At 46.3% G+C, this 17,633-nt stretch overlaps 6 protein-coding genes across 6 annotated transcripts; 3 read left to right on the top strand and 3 right to left on the bottom strand.

The window, feature by feature from the left end:
* Nucleotides 1–1,237: 1,237 nt before the first annotated feature.
* Nucleotides 1,238–3,415, bottom strand: J7337_004975 (uncharacterized protein; the record flags this gene model as incomplete). Its single annotated transcript, XM_044822659.1, has 4 exons — nt 1,238–1,419; nt 1,477–2,623; nt 3,246–3,334; nt 3,391–3,415. 4 exons carry the CDS (start codon nt 3,413–3,415, stop codon nt 1,238–1,240), a joined length of 1,443 nt encoding a protein of 480 aa, XP_044681150.1.
* A 1,099-nt stretch (nt 3,416–4,514) lies between these two features.
* Nucleotides 4,515–5,288, bottom strand: J7337_004974 (uncharacterized protein; the record flags this gene model as incomplete). The annotated part of the gene is made up of 2 exons (XM_044822658.1): nt 4,515–5,008; nt 5,096–5,288. The coding sequence occupies 2 exons, from the start codon at nt 5,286–5,288 to the stop codon at nt 4,515–4,517; spliced, it is 687 nt and encodes a 228-aa protein (XP_044681149.1).
* Nucleotides 5,289–6,995: 1,707 nt separating this feature from the next.
* J7337_004973 (uncharacterized protein) lies at nt 6,996–7,638 on the bottom strand (the record flags this gene model as incomplete). The annotated part of the gene is made up of 2 exons (XM_044822657.1): nt 6,996–7,319; nt 7,378–7,638. The coding sequence occupies 2 exons, from the start codon at nt 7,636–7,638 to the stop codon at nt 6,996–6,998; spliced, it is 585 nt and encodes a 194-aa protein (XP_044681148.1).
* A 2,027-nt stretch (nt 7,639–9,665) lies between these two features.
* On the top strand, nt 9,666–11,048 carry J7337_004972 (uncharacterized protein; the record flags this gene model as incomplete). The annotated part of the gene is made up of 2 exons (XM_044822656.1): nt 9,666–9,794; nt 9,894–11,048. 2 exons carry the CDS (start codon nt 9,666–9,668, stop codon nt 11,046–11,048), a joined length of 1,284 nt encoding a protein of 427 aa, XP_044681147.1.
* Nucleotides 11,049–12,516: 1,468 nt separating this feature from the next.
* Nucleotides 12,517–13,876, top strand: J7337_004971 (uncharacterized protein; the record flags this gene model as incomplete). The annotated part of the gene is made up of 3 exons (XM_044822655.1): nt 12,517–13,228; nt 13,281–13,362; nt 13,456–13,876. 3 exons carry the CDS (start codon nt 12,517–12,519, stop codon nt 13,874–13,876), a joined length of 1,215 nt encoding a protein of 404 aa, XP_044681146.1.
* A 976-nt stretch (nt 13,877–14,852) lies between these two features.
* J7337_004970 (uncharacterized protein) lies at nt 14,853–16,112 on the top strand (the record flags this gene model as incomplete). The annotated part of the gene is made up of 2 exons (XM_044822654.1): nt 14,853–15,569; nt 15,630–16,112. 2 exons carry the CDS (start codon nt 14,853–14,855, stop codon nt 16,110–16,112), a joined length of 1,200 nt encoding a protein of 399 aa, XP_044681145.1.
* Nucleotides 16,113–17,633: the final 1,521 nt, after the last annotated feature.

Below are 17,633 nucleotides of genomic sequence, written 5' to 3'. Positions count from 1 at the left end.
AACCAGTGGTGGATGGTATTTTCGTAGTGTACTATCAAAGACTCCAACGTACCAGCAGCCGCAAAGTGTCTTTGTTGTTCAAGGAAAAAGGGGCCATTGTGTATCGTCAATATGTCTCTTGATATCGGTTGGAAGAAATCGGAGTCCAAGAAGTATGAGGACGGAAAATTGTTTGTTCGGTGCAGGCCTAGTTCGGCAGGGGGATCTGTGCGGTCTTGACCCCCCAAGACTTTGGTGGAGGTTCCCAACCCCGAAATAGCTTGCTGTGTTCTATAAATGCATGCTTTGCCTAGTCGAGTACACTAAACAAAGATCTGAGACTTGAATGCCCGAGCGGACGAAGGGTAGGTACTTACTAGACGACATGATGGGGTATCTCTTGAGCATCTACGCTTCAGACGTCTGACAGTCAGTTAGTTGTAACTTAGCAAGTGACTGACTACGGCGAAGACATACCTACATGCCTCGCACGACGTGAAAGCATTGGCTGGTGGCATATTGGATATTGAACTAAGGCGGAAATTGTGCCAGGGTGAGAGTCGTTAGTCATGGAATGTGAGAGCGGTGCGGGGTTTTTGAAAATGTGATTGGCTATAATTGTGCAAGCTTGAGAGTACGGAGACCCATAAAGCTAGTATATGTACATTTAGATATACGCTCTTATTCTCTATAGATTCATCATGGGCTTAGCCTACTCTAAACAATTTAGATCTTTGTCTTGAATCTCAGTCTATTTTAGTCCAATCTACTCTAGAGGAACATGCCTCACCCGGGCAGAATTGAAATAGATTTTTCCTTTCTGCATCCTGCACATTGAAACTTCGGAGGCGCTGCTGGTGATGAAACACCTCAAAACGAAAATCTACTTGGCACAGGTGATGTCGATGGGCCCACCGGTCTCGAACCTATTGCTGGAACTTCTTGTGATAGACTCAGTCCTAGGATCTGTGCAGATCCGTTGTTGGTAGGTGTTAAGATAGTTGAAGATGCAGCCGAGGGTGAGGTCAGACGGGTCACGTCGCGTATTTTGTCGCCAACCTCCCGTTAGAGTTTGAAGACGTGACGTGGGAATCATTAAGTTAGAAATTACCTAAAATAGAAGTATCCTATTCTCTATTACTATATTTATTTATATTCACTTCTCCATTCAACATCGAGAAAGTATAACATTATAACTGAGAGCTACTGTAGTCCTAAAACATAATGATCAAACCCCCTCTTCCAAGCTATACTCACATTAAATATTACCGGGTGTGTATCGACCAACATCACCACCACCTCCTGGCCATGAGCCAGTAAATCCATCCTGCGACACAATATTCGTTCCGTCTGCAAGATGCAGAGTCGCCCATGCATCTTTGGAGCAAAGGCCAAATGCTTGTAGGTTCTTGGGGGTTTCGGAAATCCAGTGCATGTAGTCTGGGAGTTGAACTATTAGCGTCGTATCGACAACAAATTTACACGGAGCTGACTTACTTTGGCATTGGTAGGCGCCAGCGCAGGGTTGATAGCCCGGGCCACTGAAGAAGGCCCACGAAGCTGAAGCATATGTGTAGATGTCGGATCCCCCCTGGATATAGTTGGCAAATCCCATTCGGCAACGGGTATCGCCACCACTGCACCAGGAAAAGTCTGGGTCGCCCCAGTTCGTGATATCTGCCACCCATGGCGCTGGGGGAGTTTGCTGGACATGATCGCCCTGGTCATAGTTTGTCTCAGACTGTAGTAACGTGATGAGGACGTTGCTGGCTTGGTGAAGATTGAGCTGATATAGCCACCAGTGCTCACTGCCCAGTGCATGGAGCCATGTGCCTCTTGTGGATGCAACGAGGGCGCCACCTTTCGCCGCGATATTGGATCCTCCGGCGAAGCTTTCAGTGATGTGGTCTGCCACCCAGTTCCACACATTCTCGACATATGCAGACGAGTCTGGTGCAAAGTACATACCGAGGAAAGCGGCCTGGTATTCGCTACTGGGGTCATGACATGTGTTGGTCAAGGCAGACGCTCCACGGGTGCCGCCAACGGTGATCAGCGAGCTCCAGAGACCAACGTCACCCGGAGATGTCCCTCGCATATTGAACTGAAGAATAATGGCTCCTGGAAGGACATCTGAGACGGTGAATCGCATGTCCTGGATCTGAGCGAGGCCGACGTCACCGGGGTTCCCGACCGCAACAATAGGCTTCGGATTAGACAAATCTTTGAAGAAGGCTCCATTGCCTGTGATTGTGGACCAGGCCTCCCCAATAATCCGAGAACCTACTGGGACAAGGAGGGTAGAGTCAACTCGATACTTGCCAAATGGGAAATAGGCGATTTTGTTGTTATCGGCTGCATACTGCAGGACCTGATTGAGAACGGCCGACTCGTCGATAGTGTTGTCACCAAGCACTGTATGACCTCCGTTCTGGGACGGATCCTTCACATTAATGAAGTCTGTGGTGGGGTTCGAGGCATAGTTGGGCGCAGGCACCACAGGGAAGCGGCCACCTGGTGCCAGAGCGGCTGGCCGGGTGTTGGTTGAACCTGTAGCGCCATAGATAGGATCTCGCCCGACAGTGTTGGCGTAGGTAAAGGTATCAACATGACTTTGAGCTCCGAGGACGGTGCCTCCAGGGACCTGTGCAATGTCTGAGTCTGTGTCCTTGCTGAGGTTCTCAATGATGAATGAAGGAAACACAGTCGTGACGAAGGTGACTCCAGAATTATTATAAAAAAAAGTAAAAGTTACTTATAGTAACTTATAAGATATTTTTATAAAAAGCAGTTTAAAAGTTATTATTTTATTAAAAAAAAATATTAAAGTATTTAACTAAGCTATAAACTAGCTATAGTTTTAAAGGCTTATTATTTATTTAATTACTAACTATACTTTACTAATTATATAAGCCTTTTATATAAATTTAAACTATTTAAGTTAATAAATATATAATTATTAATTAATATTAAGTATAAAATGCTTTTAAAAAAGTAATATATTATTAATAAAAATAAAATACTAAATATATATTAAGTTAAAAAAATAGCTAGTATAAGTATAAGTAAGTAAAAATATACTTAAACTAGTAAAGAAAATTAAAATATAGCTGTTAAATATTAAAATTATAAAGCAGAAAGAAAAGCTTTTAACTAAATTTATAAAAAGTATTTTAAGGAAATTTATTTTATAACTTTAAAATATCCTCCCAGTAAATAGTCTGGCCATTTAAGTCTTTTAATATTCCTGTTTCTACCAATTTTACAAATGCAGTAGCTGGCTCTTCTGGTTTCAGTAATCTTCCTTCTGCCTTAAGGGCATTAAGGAATTTTTGCAGCTCGGGAGAGGCAGTGCCTATGAAGTGGTTAGTTACAATTTTAAATAGTTAGTCTATCTGTAGTGGAATATACCTTCTTTACGCAATCCCGTTTGCATTTCTGTATCAACTGCGCCTGGCGTAATAGCAATAGAGCTAATTCTGGAGTCTTCCAATGGAATACAGCCGCATAGATAGTTAAGAACAGCCTTTGAAGATGCATAGCATGTCCATGACTCACAGGGGTTTTGACTAACCCGGGATGAAGTTACTATTACGCTGCCGCTGCTTTCTTGAAGATGGTGCCAAGCTACTTGTAGCTAAGTTAAGTGAAGGTGAGTAAGTATCCTAGTGGTTATGAGTTGGATTCAGAATCATACCATATGGATATTAGAAAAGAAGTTGATGTTAAAAGCATGCTTCCAGCTCTCCAGACTTAGAGTTGGGAATGCTCCCAGTGGCCGATACGTGGCTGCATTGAGGATGAGTGTTGTAAGCCTACCCCCATGGCTAATTGCCGATTCGACTGCCTGGATGTTGGTATTCTCTTCACAGACATCTCCAAGCACAATGTGCAATTTCTGTGGATATTCTCCGTGGATTGACTCGAGTTTCTCAGTCTTGAGATCGACTGCGACTACGTGAGAAACTGCCGGGGAATGTAACAACTTTTTGACAATTGCAAGCCCTATACCATTTCCAGCACCTGTCACAACACTAGAATTCATATGTTAACCGATTTAACCCAGGGCGGAGTGATAATGTACATTACTCTGTCAGCCATGATGAGATCGTGCTTGAAGCGTGTTGTAGATGGTAATAAATGGTAACTCTTAGTTAGATAGATACAGTTACCTGTAGCTCCGTCGCCTACTTATCTAGTGACTTAAATCCAGTAAGTCTATGTCATAACCCTGAAGTGCGATGATCACAAATCCGGCATCATACTGTTCTCGGCACCACGGACCCCGATGTGTAGCACCGGAGGCCAGATTGCGGACCACCATAGTTCCGATTCCAATTCCGTGTGTGATCCACTCCGCGCTGTGCTAATTGGGCCAGTGCCAAAAACGCCTTGCCGAAACAGAATGGCACAAGGGTCAGTATTACAGCACCCCGAGTCACTGAGCCCTCCTGACAGCTTGAAATATTATACGGCCATTGATGCTTTACAAATCCCGAAATCAGAGCCAGAGTAATATTTTTATAACTATTCAATTAGATTAAGTTGAAAGCGATATGCTTCATACCAATACCCTCTGGGTATGAGAGCATCTTTGCCTTAACAGGTCCAATATACTTGGATCGAAAATCTTCAAATTTCCATATGTTATAATGTTGCTGGGTACTCTGCCATCCAACTACCAAAACATACAACATACTCTGACCAGTCGGGCTCTCCGGGTGGGGTACCACGGGGCGCGTATCCCATGTGCTCATGACCCAATACGACGGTTTCAGATCCTCTGGTAACTTGTTCAGCACAGCCTCTCTCATTGTACTGAGAACCTCTCTGGTACCGGTGTCATCCTCGACTGACATGCCAGCCACAAACGGCATCGTTGTGATATCCACAACCGGAGCTGATTTGATACCTCCGACCGAGGATAGTGTAGGTGTAAGGGTCGTTCTGAGCTTGACGATTGCTGGAGTAGGGCAAGCTAAGTTCTCAAGCTCGTTTGTAGACATGGTAGAATCTTCATTTGACCATTCTAGATTTGAGCCGAACCATATTTCATTAGCTTTTGAACTGCACAAGACCTTGTACTGGAGAAGTAACTGGGGAGTCTACAACTCACCAATAACCAAAACCAACGCGTTCCTATCCTCTTCGGATCGTCCCCAAGCCGACCAGTTGTATCCGTCTTGAAGCTTCGCTTCTTGGAACAAGTCCAAGAGTCGCTTTCCCTTTTCGTTTTCGACATTCTCTGGCTTCACCTCCTCAGGGAGATGGAAGTATATAAATTCCGTAGTGACGTTATTCACATCCATATTGAAAGCTCTGTGCGGTAATGGAAATACTGTCTCAAGTGTGAAAATAGATTCAGTATACTCCTACTATAACGTGATGAGATAAGAAATTAGCAAAGGGGCAAGTAAAAGAGATAGAATACCGCGCTATTCTTTGAAGCCCGGAATGAGCAAACGGGGCTAACGGAGGAGGGCGAGACACACCGGATTACCGAGCGGATCAAAAGCGTGAGGGGTTCCACCAATTGTCCGACCCTGGCTGTCTTCTATGATACTGTGTACACTCTGTTCATCCAGTGTTGCTATTACTTTCGGGGTAGTCGATTAGACACGTGGGGGCATATTCTTCTGTCTGATCACGGTGTACTATTGAACAGAACGGTGTCACTACGCACTGAGAATAATGAAGCTATATCTACAATCAGAATACATGTCTTTAATGTATTATATCGTAGCACGATGTATTCAGTTATGAGGCAATTCTGGTAAGAACACATATTCAGGCTGAGTCGAAAGGGATTTTGAAAGAAAGACTAGGATTTTAATACAGGTCTGCAAAAGCCTATAAACTCAAAAGAATGTGATAGTCCGCAACTAGCTAAATACTCTCTCACCAATATCGAGAATTCCATTGTACTTTGCAATTTTAATAGATGTATCGGAAATGCAAGTTGGACGCATCAGTCATGTCGTCCACGTAGGCATTGTCAAATGATTCAGCCACTCCAGCGGCCTCGCGAGTCTTATTGGCTCTTTGACAAAGGAGCCGATATAATATACCCATCAAGATAGTGCTAGCAAGACAAGCAGTAATGAATGTCCATCCAGTTGTATACTGCGGCGATTCCGACTGAAGAAACGTGAGAGGACCGGCAAAGTTTCCTGTGGGCAATTCCGTTAGCTAAATGATTGATTGGTGACATGGACCAGAGAGTCTATAGTTAGTCACTTACCGACGCAGTAGCCAATAAATAATCCAGCGGATACCGTTGAGCGTTTGGTATATCCTGCGACATTGGCAATGGATAGGTTCATCAACACGGCATAAGCTGCCGGATGGAACGCCAGTAGGTACAGGCACACCAATTTGAACCCGTTTCTCATATGGGGAACATTCCAAATCAGAACACACGACAGGAGTAAGATGGATGAACTGAAGGTGTAGGACCAAATCCTCAGATTATATCGGGAGAAGACTGTGGCCACCCACGAGAGGGCAAGTGTGACAATCACTCCAAGCGCTCCAGTTGGTATTGTAAGTAGTAAGGAGTTCAAGCCTGTGTATCCCATGGACACATTGATGATAAGAGGCGTGAAAGTTGATGTAACCGCGTTAACGGTATTAACAGTCGCAGACATGAAGAAAAGCAACCAGAAAAGCGGGCTTCCTAGGGCTTCAAATACCTGCTCTCTCTTGAAGTGCTTGTTCCTCACGCCAGAGTTGTTAACACGTAATCGTGATACAGCGATATACTTTTCTCGGTCACTGAGGTGTCTGGCAGTGATTGGATCTGGGTCCATGCAGAAAAGAATCACGAAAGACCATACAATTGTGATGCAACCTGCAAAAATAAACATATATCTCCAAGGAGACAGCGAACCCTTGATGTGACCAAGTCCAAAGTTGATAAGTGGCGCCGGGATAGTCATCATCGGAGCTGCAGCGAACCATACCCTACAATACTATCGTCAGATGAAAGGGATGTCGTAGGGAAAGGCTTACTAAACTCACCCCATGCGAAAGGTTTGCTCCACCTTTGTATACCATCCGCCGACGACCATCATCCAGACTGGCGAAACACCAGACTCAAGGAGGCCAAGGAAAAACCTCTGAACATAAAGCTCGCGGAAGCTGTTACACCATCCACCAGCGAGCACACAGGCTCCCCAAAGGCAGACCATGGCAAAAGCCACGACGTGAATGGGGAATCTTTGGGCAAGGAACGTAGCCGGATATGCACCAGCAATGTAGCCAAGATAAAATATGGAAGACGCCATAGAGAATCGATTGCCGACAGTGAGCTTGAGGTCGGTTCTCATACCAAAGATGGCCTGTCATGATTGACGTTAGATCCAAAGGCATATTGGGCAGGACTTTTAAGACGCTTACGGCATGGGAAAACAAAAACTTGTCGTAGAACTGGATTGCAAAGGTCAAGATAAGAATAACTAGGAGCCTTCTATCAATCTTCTTAACCAACTTGGCTTCTTCATCTGGTGACCAAATGGAATCTCCATCATAATCAAGCAGAATTTTGAGAGCCTCATCTTGATGGACGGTATCGATTTTTTCCACCTTGTTGCTCGCGGTCACAGTGGAAGAAACTCGTTCGATATGATCCTGGCTTGGGTGTTCTTTTGGAGGAGTCATAGTGGGTAAGAAATACTTCTGACAAGATATAGTAAAGAGAATCTTAAATAGGGATGCTCGAGTAGCACATTGATGAGGGCAGTGGAATTGCTAAATATATACTCAAGGATGTATCTTATCAGAGCACTGGTTTCTCTTGCCCTTGATATCGGCCTCCCTTTTCGGACTTGACGTGGGAAATTAAGAACATTTCAAATCCGGGGTTCCCTGGGGAAATCAGTGTTTAAAAACGATAGCTTAAACTAGACCACGTTCTTTCAAGCCACGATATGTGTTTATGGACAAGAGCCAAGAGCCTAGACTCTGCCAAGGTAGCAATAGAGGGTAGCCTGGTTATCTAGCTTTTACTACCTAGCAAACCCACCGCTTAGATATAAGCCAATTGTTAAAGCATTCATAGGTACACTTAGCATTTAGGTAAATATCATGTGAGGCGTGTGATGTGAGCATTAGCGGTTTAAATATAAATATAATAAAATATATTATCCTAGTAAATAATTTCTACATTGTACTAAATAATACTAAACTCTGTTAGCAATAAAGCGATGAGAGTCACGGATAATTGAAAAGTGGGGATGATCTGCAGATATGGATGATTCAAAATCATGCCCTTGGCCATCTGCTATCAGTAGCTCTGTATCCACGCCAAAAGACCTCAAGGACTCATATGCAGTTTTTGAGAATCTTGGGAGGGCCATCTTGTCCTCAGTACCGTGAACGAAACAGGTTGGTGGAAATTTAGCTGAAAACAACCCCACAGGATCAACCCGCTTGTAATCACCGTCTTGCACGATATTTCGGAACAAAGTTCCGTCTCGCAGGTTACTCAAGAGATATGCAGTCCGGGGTTTGGAGAAATCTGGCACAGGTTTCGGACTATTCGGTATTCTTTTAAATGATGAAGGAGTGGATGTGACAATTCCTTCGCTGTTGACCTCATCAAGGAAGGCTTGTGGAAAACGCGGAACCTGAGAGAATACTTCCATCGGCGAGTGCCAGAATGGATCTTCCAGGTACACAGCGGGAAAGTAAGACACAATAGCCTTTGGCGGAGGTGTAGTAGATCCCTGAAGGTCAGTCCAATCAGTACCTAGTTGTTCCAAAGCGCTCCAGGCCGAGCTAGGGACGGACAGTAGCCTGGATGGAAACTCACCAGATGCAAAGCTAGGTTGCCACCTGCAGATGAACCAATAACTCCGACCCTGCCACCGTCGACAGTTACTCCGACATCCCGTGATAACAGGGCGGGAAGCTCCTTGCATGTCCATGAGTAGCAAGCATGAATATCTGGGATAGGGCCTTGAATGAGAGAAACAGTCGGGCAATGACGATAGTCTGGCACTACAATAGTGAAGCCGAACTCGTGAACAAGTGACTCAAGCCGAGCCTTGGACACTCCTGCCTTTGCCCCATTGACAAAGCCACCACCATAGATTACAAGAACTAAAAAAAAAACCCTAATTAGCCATTGTATTCAACTAAAAGTCAAACCTACTTATCCGCCAGTCCACTCACCAATTGGTCCAGCTTCTTTCACACCATCATGTGTCAAAGACTTATAGTGAACATCCGCCTTCAGCGGAACGCCCTGGACGGTGCTATAGACGTACTCTCTGACATCCATTCTTTGACCTGGTAATAGTTTTGGCAGGAAACGATATGCGATATTGGGCCTCGGTGGAGTTCTTGGGAATTTCTCCATAAGAACCTCAACTAAATACAGTCATGCGGATTGGTTGGAGAGTCAAATCGGATGCGGAGGTGGAGGTGGAGGTGGTGGAGGTGGAGGTGGGTCAGACCGGACCACATGTGCCGGTCCCCCGGCAATTCCATGCCACGGAACGTGAACCAGAACACAGAAAGTCCTTTTCTTACCCTGTACTTGTTGTATCAGCAGAGACAAAGTCCGATTTTGAAGACATTGATAGTTGTCAACAATTCGTATCAGTCAATCTGCAATCTTATTCTGTTCTCAATTATCATACATTCAATCCAGATACTCTTTTTATCCAAGCACCATTTGCACAATGGGTTCTACTCAGCTATCTGTTGACCAGCTCCGATCATCGCTTACTGCGTCTGATGTCCTTGTCCCAGGGGATGATGGTTATCAAAACAGTCTCCACAGATGGTCTGAAGCAGCAGAGAAGCCAGCTGTAGGTTTTTCCCACCTCATTGCAACACACAATACAGCCCAATATGGCAACATCAGGCAGTGAGAAACAATTTCAGGCTAACTTGTGTTATTCTGAAAGGCATACGTAGTTCAAGTCACCAATGCGCATGATGTGTCTAAAGCCTTACTGTTCGCGCAAGAGCATCACCTTGATGTTGCTGTTGTCGGTGGAGGCCACTCAACCTCTGGGTCTTCTTCTACAGACGGTGGACTTGTTGTGGACTTGACCAAGATGCGTAAAGTTACTGTCGACTATTCCAACAAAACTATCACGGCTCAGGGAGGCACCATCTGGGAAGATGTTGACTATGCTGCCGCCAAATACGGCCTGGCTATGGTTGGTGGCACTGTCAACCACACAGGAGTCGGAGGTCTTACCTTGGGTGGAGGCTACGGCTGGCTTACTGGAAAGTATGGATTGACTATCGATAACCTCCTTGCAGCTGAGGTTGTGCTCGCCGATGGCAGAATCTTGCAAACATCGGAAACGGAAAACCCTGACCTTTTCTGGGCACTGAGAGGCGCCGGTCAGAGTTTTGGCGTTGCTACCAGTTTCACCTTCCGCGGGTACAAGCAGGAGAATTCTGTTTACGGCGGCTTGCTCGTCTTCAAGCCTGATGCTCTGGAAAAGGTGGTCGAGTTTGCAAACTGGTTAGTGAAGTCAACTGAAGGTGAGAGCGGCATGGTTGTCGGTATCGGTGCTCCCGCACCAGCTCGCAAAGTTAGCGTCCTAACAATCATTTTTTACAACGGTGATCAAGCCAAAGCCAGAGAATATTTTGCACCTCTCTTTGCGCTCGAGCCGATGGCCGACCTCACCCGGGAGATGCCCTACAGAGACGTCAACGCAATGCTCAACACAGTCTCGACTCATGGCGACCGGAAGACACAAAAGGGTTCAGCTTTCTCGGTGCCCTTGTCGACATCTCTCGCAATGACTCTTCTGACCGACTACACCAAGTTCATCAACGATGTTCCAGATGCTGTCAAGTCCATTGTACTCATGGAATTCTTTTCACAGAGGCAGGTGAATAAAGTCTCACAAACGGCCATGTCATTTGCCAACCGTGGCGAGCATTACAATATTCTTTTTAGCACTCGCTGGGTCGGCGACAAAAACGACAAAACATGCCGAGATTGGACTCGCAGTATGGGTCAAAAGGTTAATGAGGAGTTGAAGCAGGATTTGACTGGGGATGGTGTTGGACAATATGGAAACTATGACGGTATGTGACATGCAACCACCTTAAATAGCGTTACTAACCACTTCCCAACGTTCGCAGGGGTTGCTACATCTCTAGCTCAAGAGATCTTTGGGGTAAACTATGACAGAGTTCTAGCACTGAAGAAGCAGTATGATCCAAAGAATGTATTCAATAAGGGTGCGGGGAAGTTTTCTTTATAATATATTATAAACAGACTATAGAGTAGTAGTATTAGTAATAAATATATATTACTAGAGCTATCTATAACTATATCCACCAAAGGCATTAGGTAAAAGTAAAATATAATATGCTCTAGTTTAACCACCCTCGAACAAGGCCTTTAGCTCAATAATATAAGTTTGTATCTAACGGTGTTCTAAATACATCTTCAATCCAGATAGTCAGAAGTAAACTACTCCAGCGCTGCGTGGTTTTTGCAGCTGGCAAATATAATTTCAAGCTCGCTTCGCCGAACTCAGGAGGTCCACCTAATACTCCGAGCTTTATGTCATGTTTCGCTTTTATAACACCGATGCCTAGTATTCGTCGGAGTCCTGGAGACGGCAACTGACGGCACGGACTTTCTGGTGGCTGGTGTGGAGTCTAGCACAAGACCTATCTAGCCACTTGTATTCAGTCCGAGTCCGAGCGCTTGTCACAAGGCGAACGACATCAATTGCTCGGAAACAAAGTGGCCGAGCAGTTGGCTTGTGCTCTCGGATTGCAAGATGATCAGGGAGTGGCGTAAGGAGACCAATTGCATTAGGGATAATAAAAGCTAAGACTGACGACTGGTTTACAAAATCTCATACTCTGCTTATATCCTTGTACAGTCTAGTTGTCGCTTCTGGGGTCCACCAGCCAGTCACTAATTTACAAACTTAAACTGTTGCAATAGCAGCATGTCATTTAAAGGCAAAAGCTCGAGCAACAACATTTAAAACCAATCATGTCCCAGGCGGTAGTGCTCATTGGATCTCTCCTCGCAACCATCGTCATCTGGAGGTTTGTGGAGATATGGCGACGACCCCCGTTTCCACCTGGCCCTAAAGGGCGTTATCCGTTTATGGGTATGACTTTCGATATGCCTAGCAAGAGGCCTTGGGAAACGTTTGGCGAATGGGCCAAGTGAGTATCCCTTTCATTCATGATCAAAGTAGAATATCATTGTTACTAAACACGTATGAGATGACAGACAGTATGGCCCGATCATGTACTTTCGAACAGGCCTGCAACATGTCATAGTCATCAGCGACGCAAAGGTCTACCGGGAACTTGTTGGAATGCGGTAAAATATATCCCCGATTCATAGATTAATAGGCGGAACTGACCATCTCCACCCCAGAGCGGGCATTTACTCAGACCGTCCACCATCCGAGGTTGGTGATCTGATCAGTGGGGGAAGAAGGAGTGTCTTGATGCCATATGGCACTAGGTGGCGGGTAATTTCACCTCTCAACTAGATTGCAGCACTTGAGTAGCTTACTTTGCGAATAGATGGTTCGCCGGATTTTTACAAGCGTCCTCACAGCTAAGAAATGCGATGGCTATGTCCCCTTCCAAGAGCTTGAGTCCCTGGCCACCATTAATAACATGCTACATAATCCGAAGGGGTACGCACACGAACTTCACCGCTATGCCCTATCTGTTGCCCGGACAGTAGCTTTCGGCAAGCGAGTGCCTACCGCCTCGAGCCAATTCGCGACTGAAGTCCGGGAAGTCATGGAGAATTTCAGCAAGGCCATGACACCCGGTAAATATCTTTTTGAAGCTATGCCCATGTTACGGAAGCTCCCTCGCTTCGCACAACCGTGGCTCAAGGAGCTGGAAAAGTTCAAGAAGCTTGAGCTTTCCTTCGCCTTGGAGTGTTACCGAGATGCAGTACGCCAGGCCGAACTCTATCCCGACAGACCCTGTATGGCACGAGAAGTCAAGGCAGAGATGGAGAAAGCCCAAGAAGAAGATGAGGCTCAGGCCTCTAGCACCTGTATGGAGATTCTTGGGGCAGGGTCTGAGACAACCGCGACTGTGCTCCATTTTACTATTCTTGCCCTGGCCACGCATCCAGAAGTCGTCGAGAAAGCCCACCAAGAACTTGACCGCGTTATAGGACAAGACAGGTTTCCCACCTGGGCGGACGAGCCAAATTTACCATACATCAGGGCGATTATTAAGGAAACCCAGAGATGGAGGTCCATCTCGCCGATGAGTAAGTCGGGTGGTGCCGGATACCAGAGCTCACAATGCTAATTGCAAAAAAGGCTTTCCTCATTACACGACTAAGGACGATGTGTACAACGGATACTATATCCCAAAGAATTGCGTCGTCCGCGTCAATCATTGGTAAGTCAACAGCAGCCCGAGGCCCCGAGGCTCATCCGAGGCCCTCTGTTGTTTTTCTTGTACATGAAATGCCTCAATCTCACACAATGACAGGATGATGCACTCAAACGATGAACGATATTCGAACCCCGAGAAGTTCGACCCAGGTCGCTTCATCAATCACACGCTTTCAGCCGCAGCTTCAGCCAACGCAGTAGACGCTTCTGGGCGCGATCACTTTTCCTACGGAGGTGGGAAGCGCATATGCCCGGGCATTCACCTGGCTGAGCGAAGCCTATTCATGATGACGAGCCGAATGCTCCAGACATTCAAGTTCGGGCGTCCCCTAGACCCCAAGTCTGGGACGCCGCGGGAGCTGACCGTGGAAGACGTTGGCGTTAGTACAAGCCTGATCATGACCCCTGGTTCTGATTTCGACATGTCTTTCGCGCCAAGGAGTGAGAAAATAAATCAGCTATTGGAGAGGGAGTGGCTTGAGAAGGTTGCACATCAGGGTGAGAGCTGGACCGACTGATGGGCACGAGGCAAGTTAGACTGTTTATATCTGTAGCCGTGTCGATTACTAGGAATAGTAGGTGGCAGTATACAAACTGTAACCATTAGGCGAATGTTTACTCTGTTAAATCGAGCTATCACTGCGTGCATACTATGTATACATATATTGGCCGTCTTCTGATACCTACATTCTCGCTTATGCCATCTCGTGAAGCAATGATCTTATGTCACATCATCAGTATGTACACCAGCTTTTCTCTTCCTACTTCAATTGTTTCGCTCCTTTTTGCCTGGCCTAGCGTGACCAATCACAAACCAATCGTGGGGATAGCGGGAAGCTCGGGATATTGCCCGCAAAAACGGCCGATCTAACACAAAAGGACATTAGCTTGAAATCTGCATTGTCTTTAGCGTGAGATTCCCCGCATTTTCACAAAAGCGGGGGTTAGAGGAAAATGCCAGCCTCCCTTTAAAAGCTCGTTTGACTCGTCCCCTTTTCCATTCGTCGTCCGTTACCTCTCCTCCACCGCCGACCCCGAGTCGAGGTAACAATTATCTCTGTTTTTTTTGTCTGTCTATCTGCCAGCGGTTCCGTCTAGAGTCCACTCTCTGGTATGGACTCCGAGTCCTGTCCAGTTTGCTGCAAAATCTTCAGTCGCAAGTACATACACCCTGTCTTTGTTCAGTGTTACCATACCTTGGCCTGGCTGGTCTCTCCCAGAACACACTGTAGTTCTCTCTGTTAATTCATAGATTAACGCAGAATACCAGGGACAGTTTAAAGCGACATGTGAAGATGCACGAGAGGGGCCCCAGGTTGAGGAGAAAATCTTGCAACCATTGCCAGAGGTAGGCCTTTTCCTCAATTCACTTCAAGGTTGTGGATTTTCGTCCTGACATACAAATTAAGGTCTAAGATCCGTTGCTCGGGAACAAGACCTCAATGTTCAGCTTGTCTCCGAAGAGGCGCAGCATGCGAATATCCAAACAGTCGCATGAGTCCAAGACTGGGTGATCCTAGCCCAGACTTGGAAGATCATTCGCAGGCTGATTGCTTTACTCCTCCTGCTGACTTTTCAGAAGGCGCGGTATCTCTAGATGGCCAGCAGGAGGCAGCTCAGGGTCCCTCGCCATCATCAGAGTTATTTACGAGTGCTAGCTCACTACTCCCTTTGGCATTCACTAGCCTGGACGGTGAGGCGCCTCCTAACTACCCTGCACCAGCCGGTCTGGAACAGAACGAAGATAGTCTCTTGCTCAACTTCAGTGGACTCAGCCCTGACTGGATCTTCTCACTATTTGACCCTTGTTCACACCTCGAGACCTTCAGCTTACCGGCCGACTGTCAAATTCTTGATGGATCCACCTTGCCTGTAACAGCTCAGAATTCATCTCTCAATGCCCAAGAACCACCAGTCAAGTATAGTGCCAAGCAGGGACCTCATCTCGATAACTGGCTCTTAAGTACCAGTGGGACCAACTACACCCAATCGTTGATCATTCCCCTGTTTGGTGGCGATAGTGATAGATCGCTGCGATACGGCTCGCACTTCCAAATGCCCAAAGTCGAGGTGGCGCAGAGATCTCAACTCCTAAATTCCGCCCAGACGATCCTGGAAAGGCCGTTGTGGAAAGCTGTTTCGCTCGCTAACTTCCCGAGCAAGGCAAAGCTAGACCACTGCATTGATCTATTCTTTGTCCACTTTCGACCTGTAAGGAACTACATAACATCCATTCTCACATCGACCCGTGCTTGTCTAACCATCTTATAGCCCATCAGCTTCATCCATCGACCTACCCTCAACCCAACCACTTTATCGGAGGTGCTTCTGCTGTCAATTGTTGCTATTGGGGCTAGATTCAGCAGCATGTCAGGTGCAAGAATATTCGCCAACTCGATTGCCGAACTGAATCGTCGTATACTCCTCGTCATGGTCAGTAAACTTGGTGATGCTTTAATTTTGAAGGATGCCCTAAAGCTGAGTCACATCTTTAGAATGAACAAGATTCGAGTCGTCGGTTCTCGGAGGACTACCTCACTGCTCAACTGCTTCAAGCTATGCATGGCCGTGCGAGTGGCCACAGAATATTATTCAGCCATAGCAGAGATTTGCGATCGACGCTTATTCGGTATGCGAGGGAAGCAGGTCTCTTCCAAGAGCCAAAGCCGCGTCATAATCCACCTGAAGATTGTTCCGCCACCACAGAAAGCCGGTGGTTGGGTTGGGTTGCGGCGGAGCGTCAGAGAAGACTAGGTTGGGCCATATATGTAAGATCTTTAGGCCTATCTCAAGCACAAAGTTATTGAAAGAAGCTAATTACGTCTCTTAGGATCTCGATGCGACTGTTGGTATATTGCACAACGAAAGACCGGCTTTCAGTATCGGCGACATAGCCCTCTCTCTACCTGATGAGGATGCTTGTTGGGAAGCCCCTACCGCGCATTCATGGAGAGCACTTCGACCGTGTCAGCCATTGCATGAAAACAGAATCGAGTTCCGTAAGGCTGCACGAGAATGCTTCTACCCCAGCCCGACTGACAACGTTGAACTGTCTGATGATCAGCACTTGCACATCATCACTGTCACACTTTGCCGATTTTTGTGGTCTATGAAAGAACTTCAGGGATCTCCCTTGATGGATGCTGTCCCTGAGGACTGGCCCCTTGTGAATCATAAGCGGACACTTCTCAACAAGCTAGATCAGTTTCTTACCTGTCCAAGGGCCGCCAATGCCAATGAAGATGATGCTATCCTGCGGCGAATCGTGGAAAGGCTACTGATAATCCATTTATGTCACCTATACGGTGCTGGAGACCTTATGGACTGGCTGCTGCCTTTGCTTCGCGCCGGAGGTCAGCACAAAGAAGCACGGGCAAGAATGAGTAAATGGGGTCTCGAAGACCGGGTAAGATTGCGGCAAGTGGCTTACCACTCCGCTCAAATCTTGGCTCTGAGTCGATCATTTCCTTTCAACTCCCCTTGCGAATCATTCTATGCCTTTTATGCGGGAGGCGCACTTTGGTGCGCCACAGTGCTGCTAGGTGAATCAGAACCCGGTATTGGCACTGAGACATGTAACGATGAGGATGGCAGTCAACAATTCCAAGTTCTGCAACTTGATGCATTCTATCCATTACATGGTGGCGACTATAAAAAAGTCCATCACTGGGTTTGTGAAGGCGGACAAGTCAGAGTAGGTATGTTCGGTGTACCACGCCTGGGCAGCAAGGAGAGCCATGTACAGGTTCTTCAGGAAGTATTGCGGATTTTGCAGAATATGAGGATCTGGGAGCTTTCTAAGGGGTTTTCCGATTTCATACGAAAGCTCATGACAGCTGAGTCCAGAAGTTAATAAACAGATATCAAGATAAATACATTGTTCCCTCTGCATACAGCATAGCATCAGAGTGTCAAGCTTGTATGATAAATATTGTGTATCTTAAGCAGTTCAAGTCTCTAAGTTACCTTAACATTAATGTATAGGATATACCAGACGTGCTCTGCTGACCTTTCCCAGCTTCAAATCAACCAAACCTTTAGCAATAGCTATGAGCCCCCCATCCCTGATACTTGCCTGGATAGGTTGGATCTTATTTTCTCTGAGCAGCTTCTCAGCCCGTGAAGTAAAGTCTGATGCAAATTCAACATCCTGCAAGACAACGGGGAAGATTGGACCTTGAGCATCGAGAGAAAATGGTCGACCCAGCACAGTGAAAGCAACAATGCGGATCGTCTTGACCCTTATGTTCTCTATGTCTGGGCATGATCTCGTGC

Source organism: Fusarium musae, chromosome 4, assembly GCF_019915245.1.
Source record: "Fusarium musae strain F31 chromosome 4, whole genome shotgun sequence".
Lineage (NCBI taxonomy): Eukaryota > Fungi > Ascomycota > Sordariomycetes > Hypocreales > Nectriaceae > Fusarium > Fusarium musae.
Note: the sequence above shows the minus strand (reverse complement) of the source record. Positions and strands in the feature narration are given on the sequence as shown.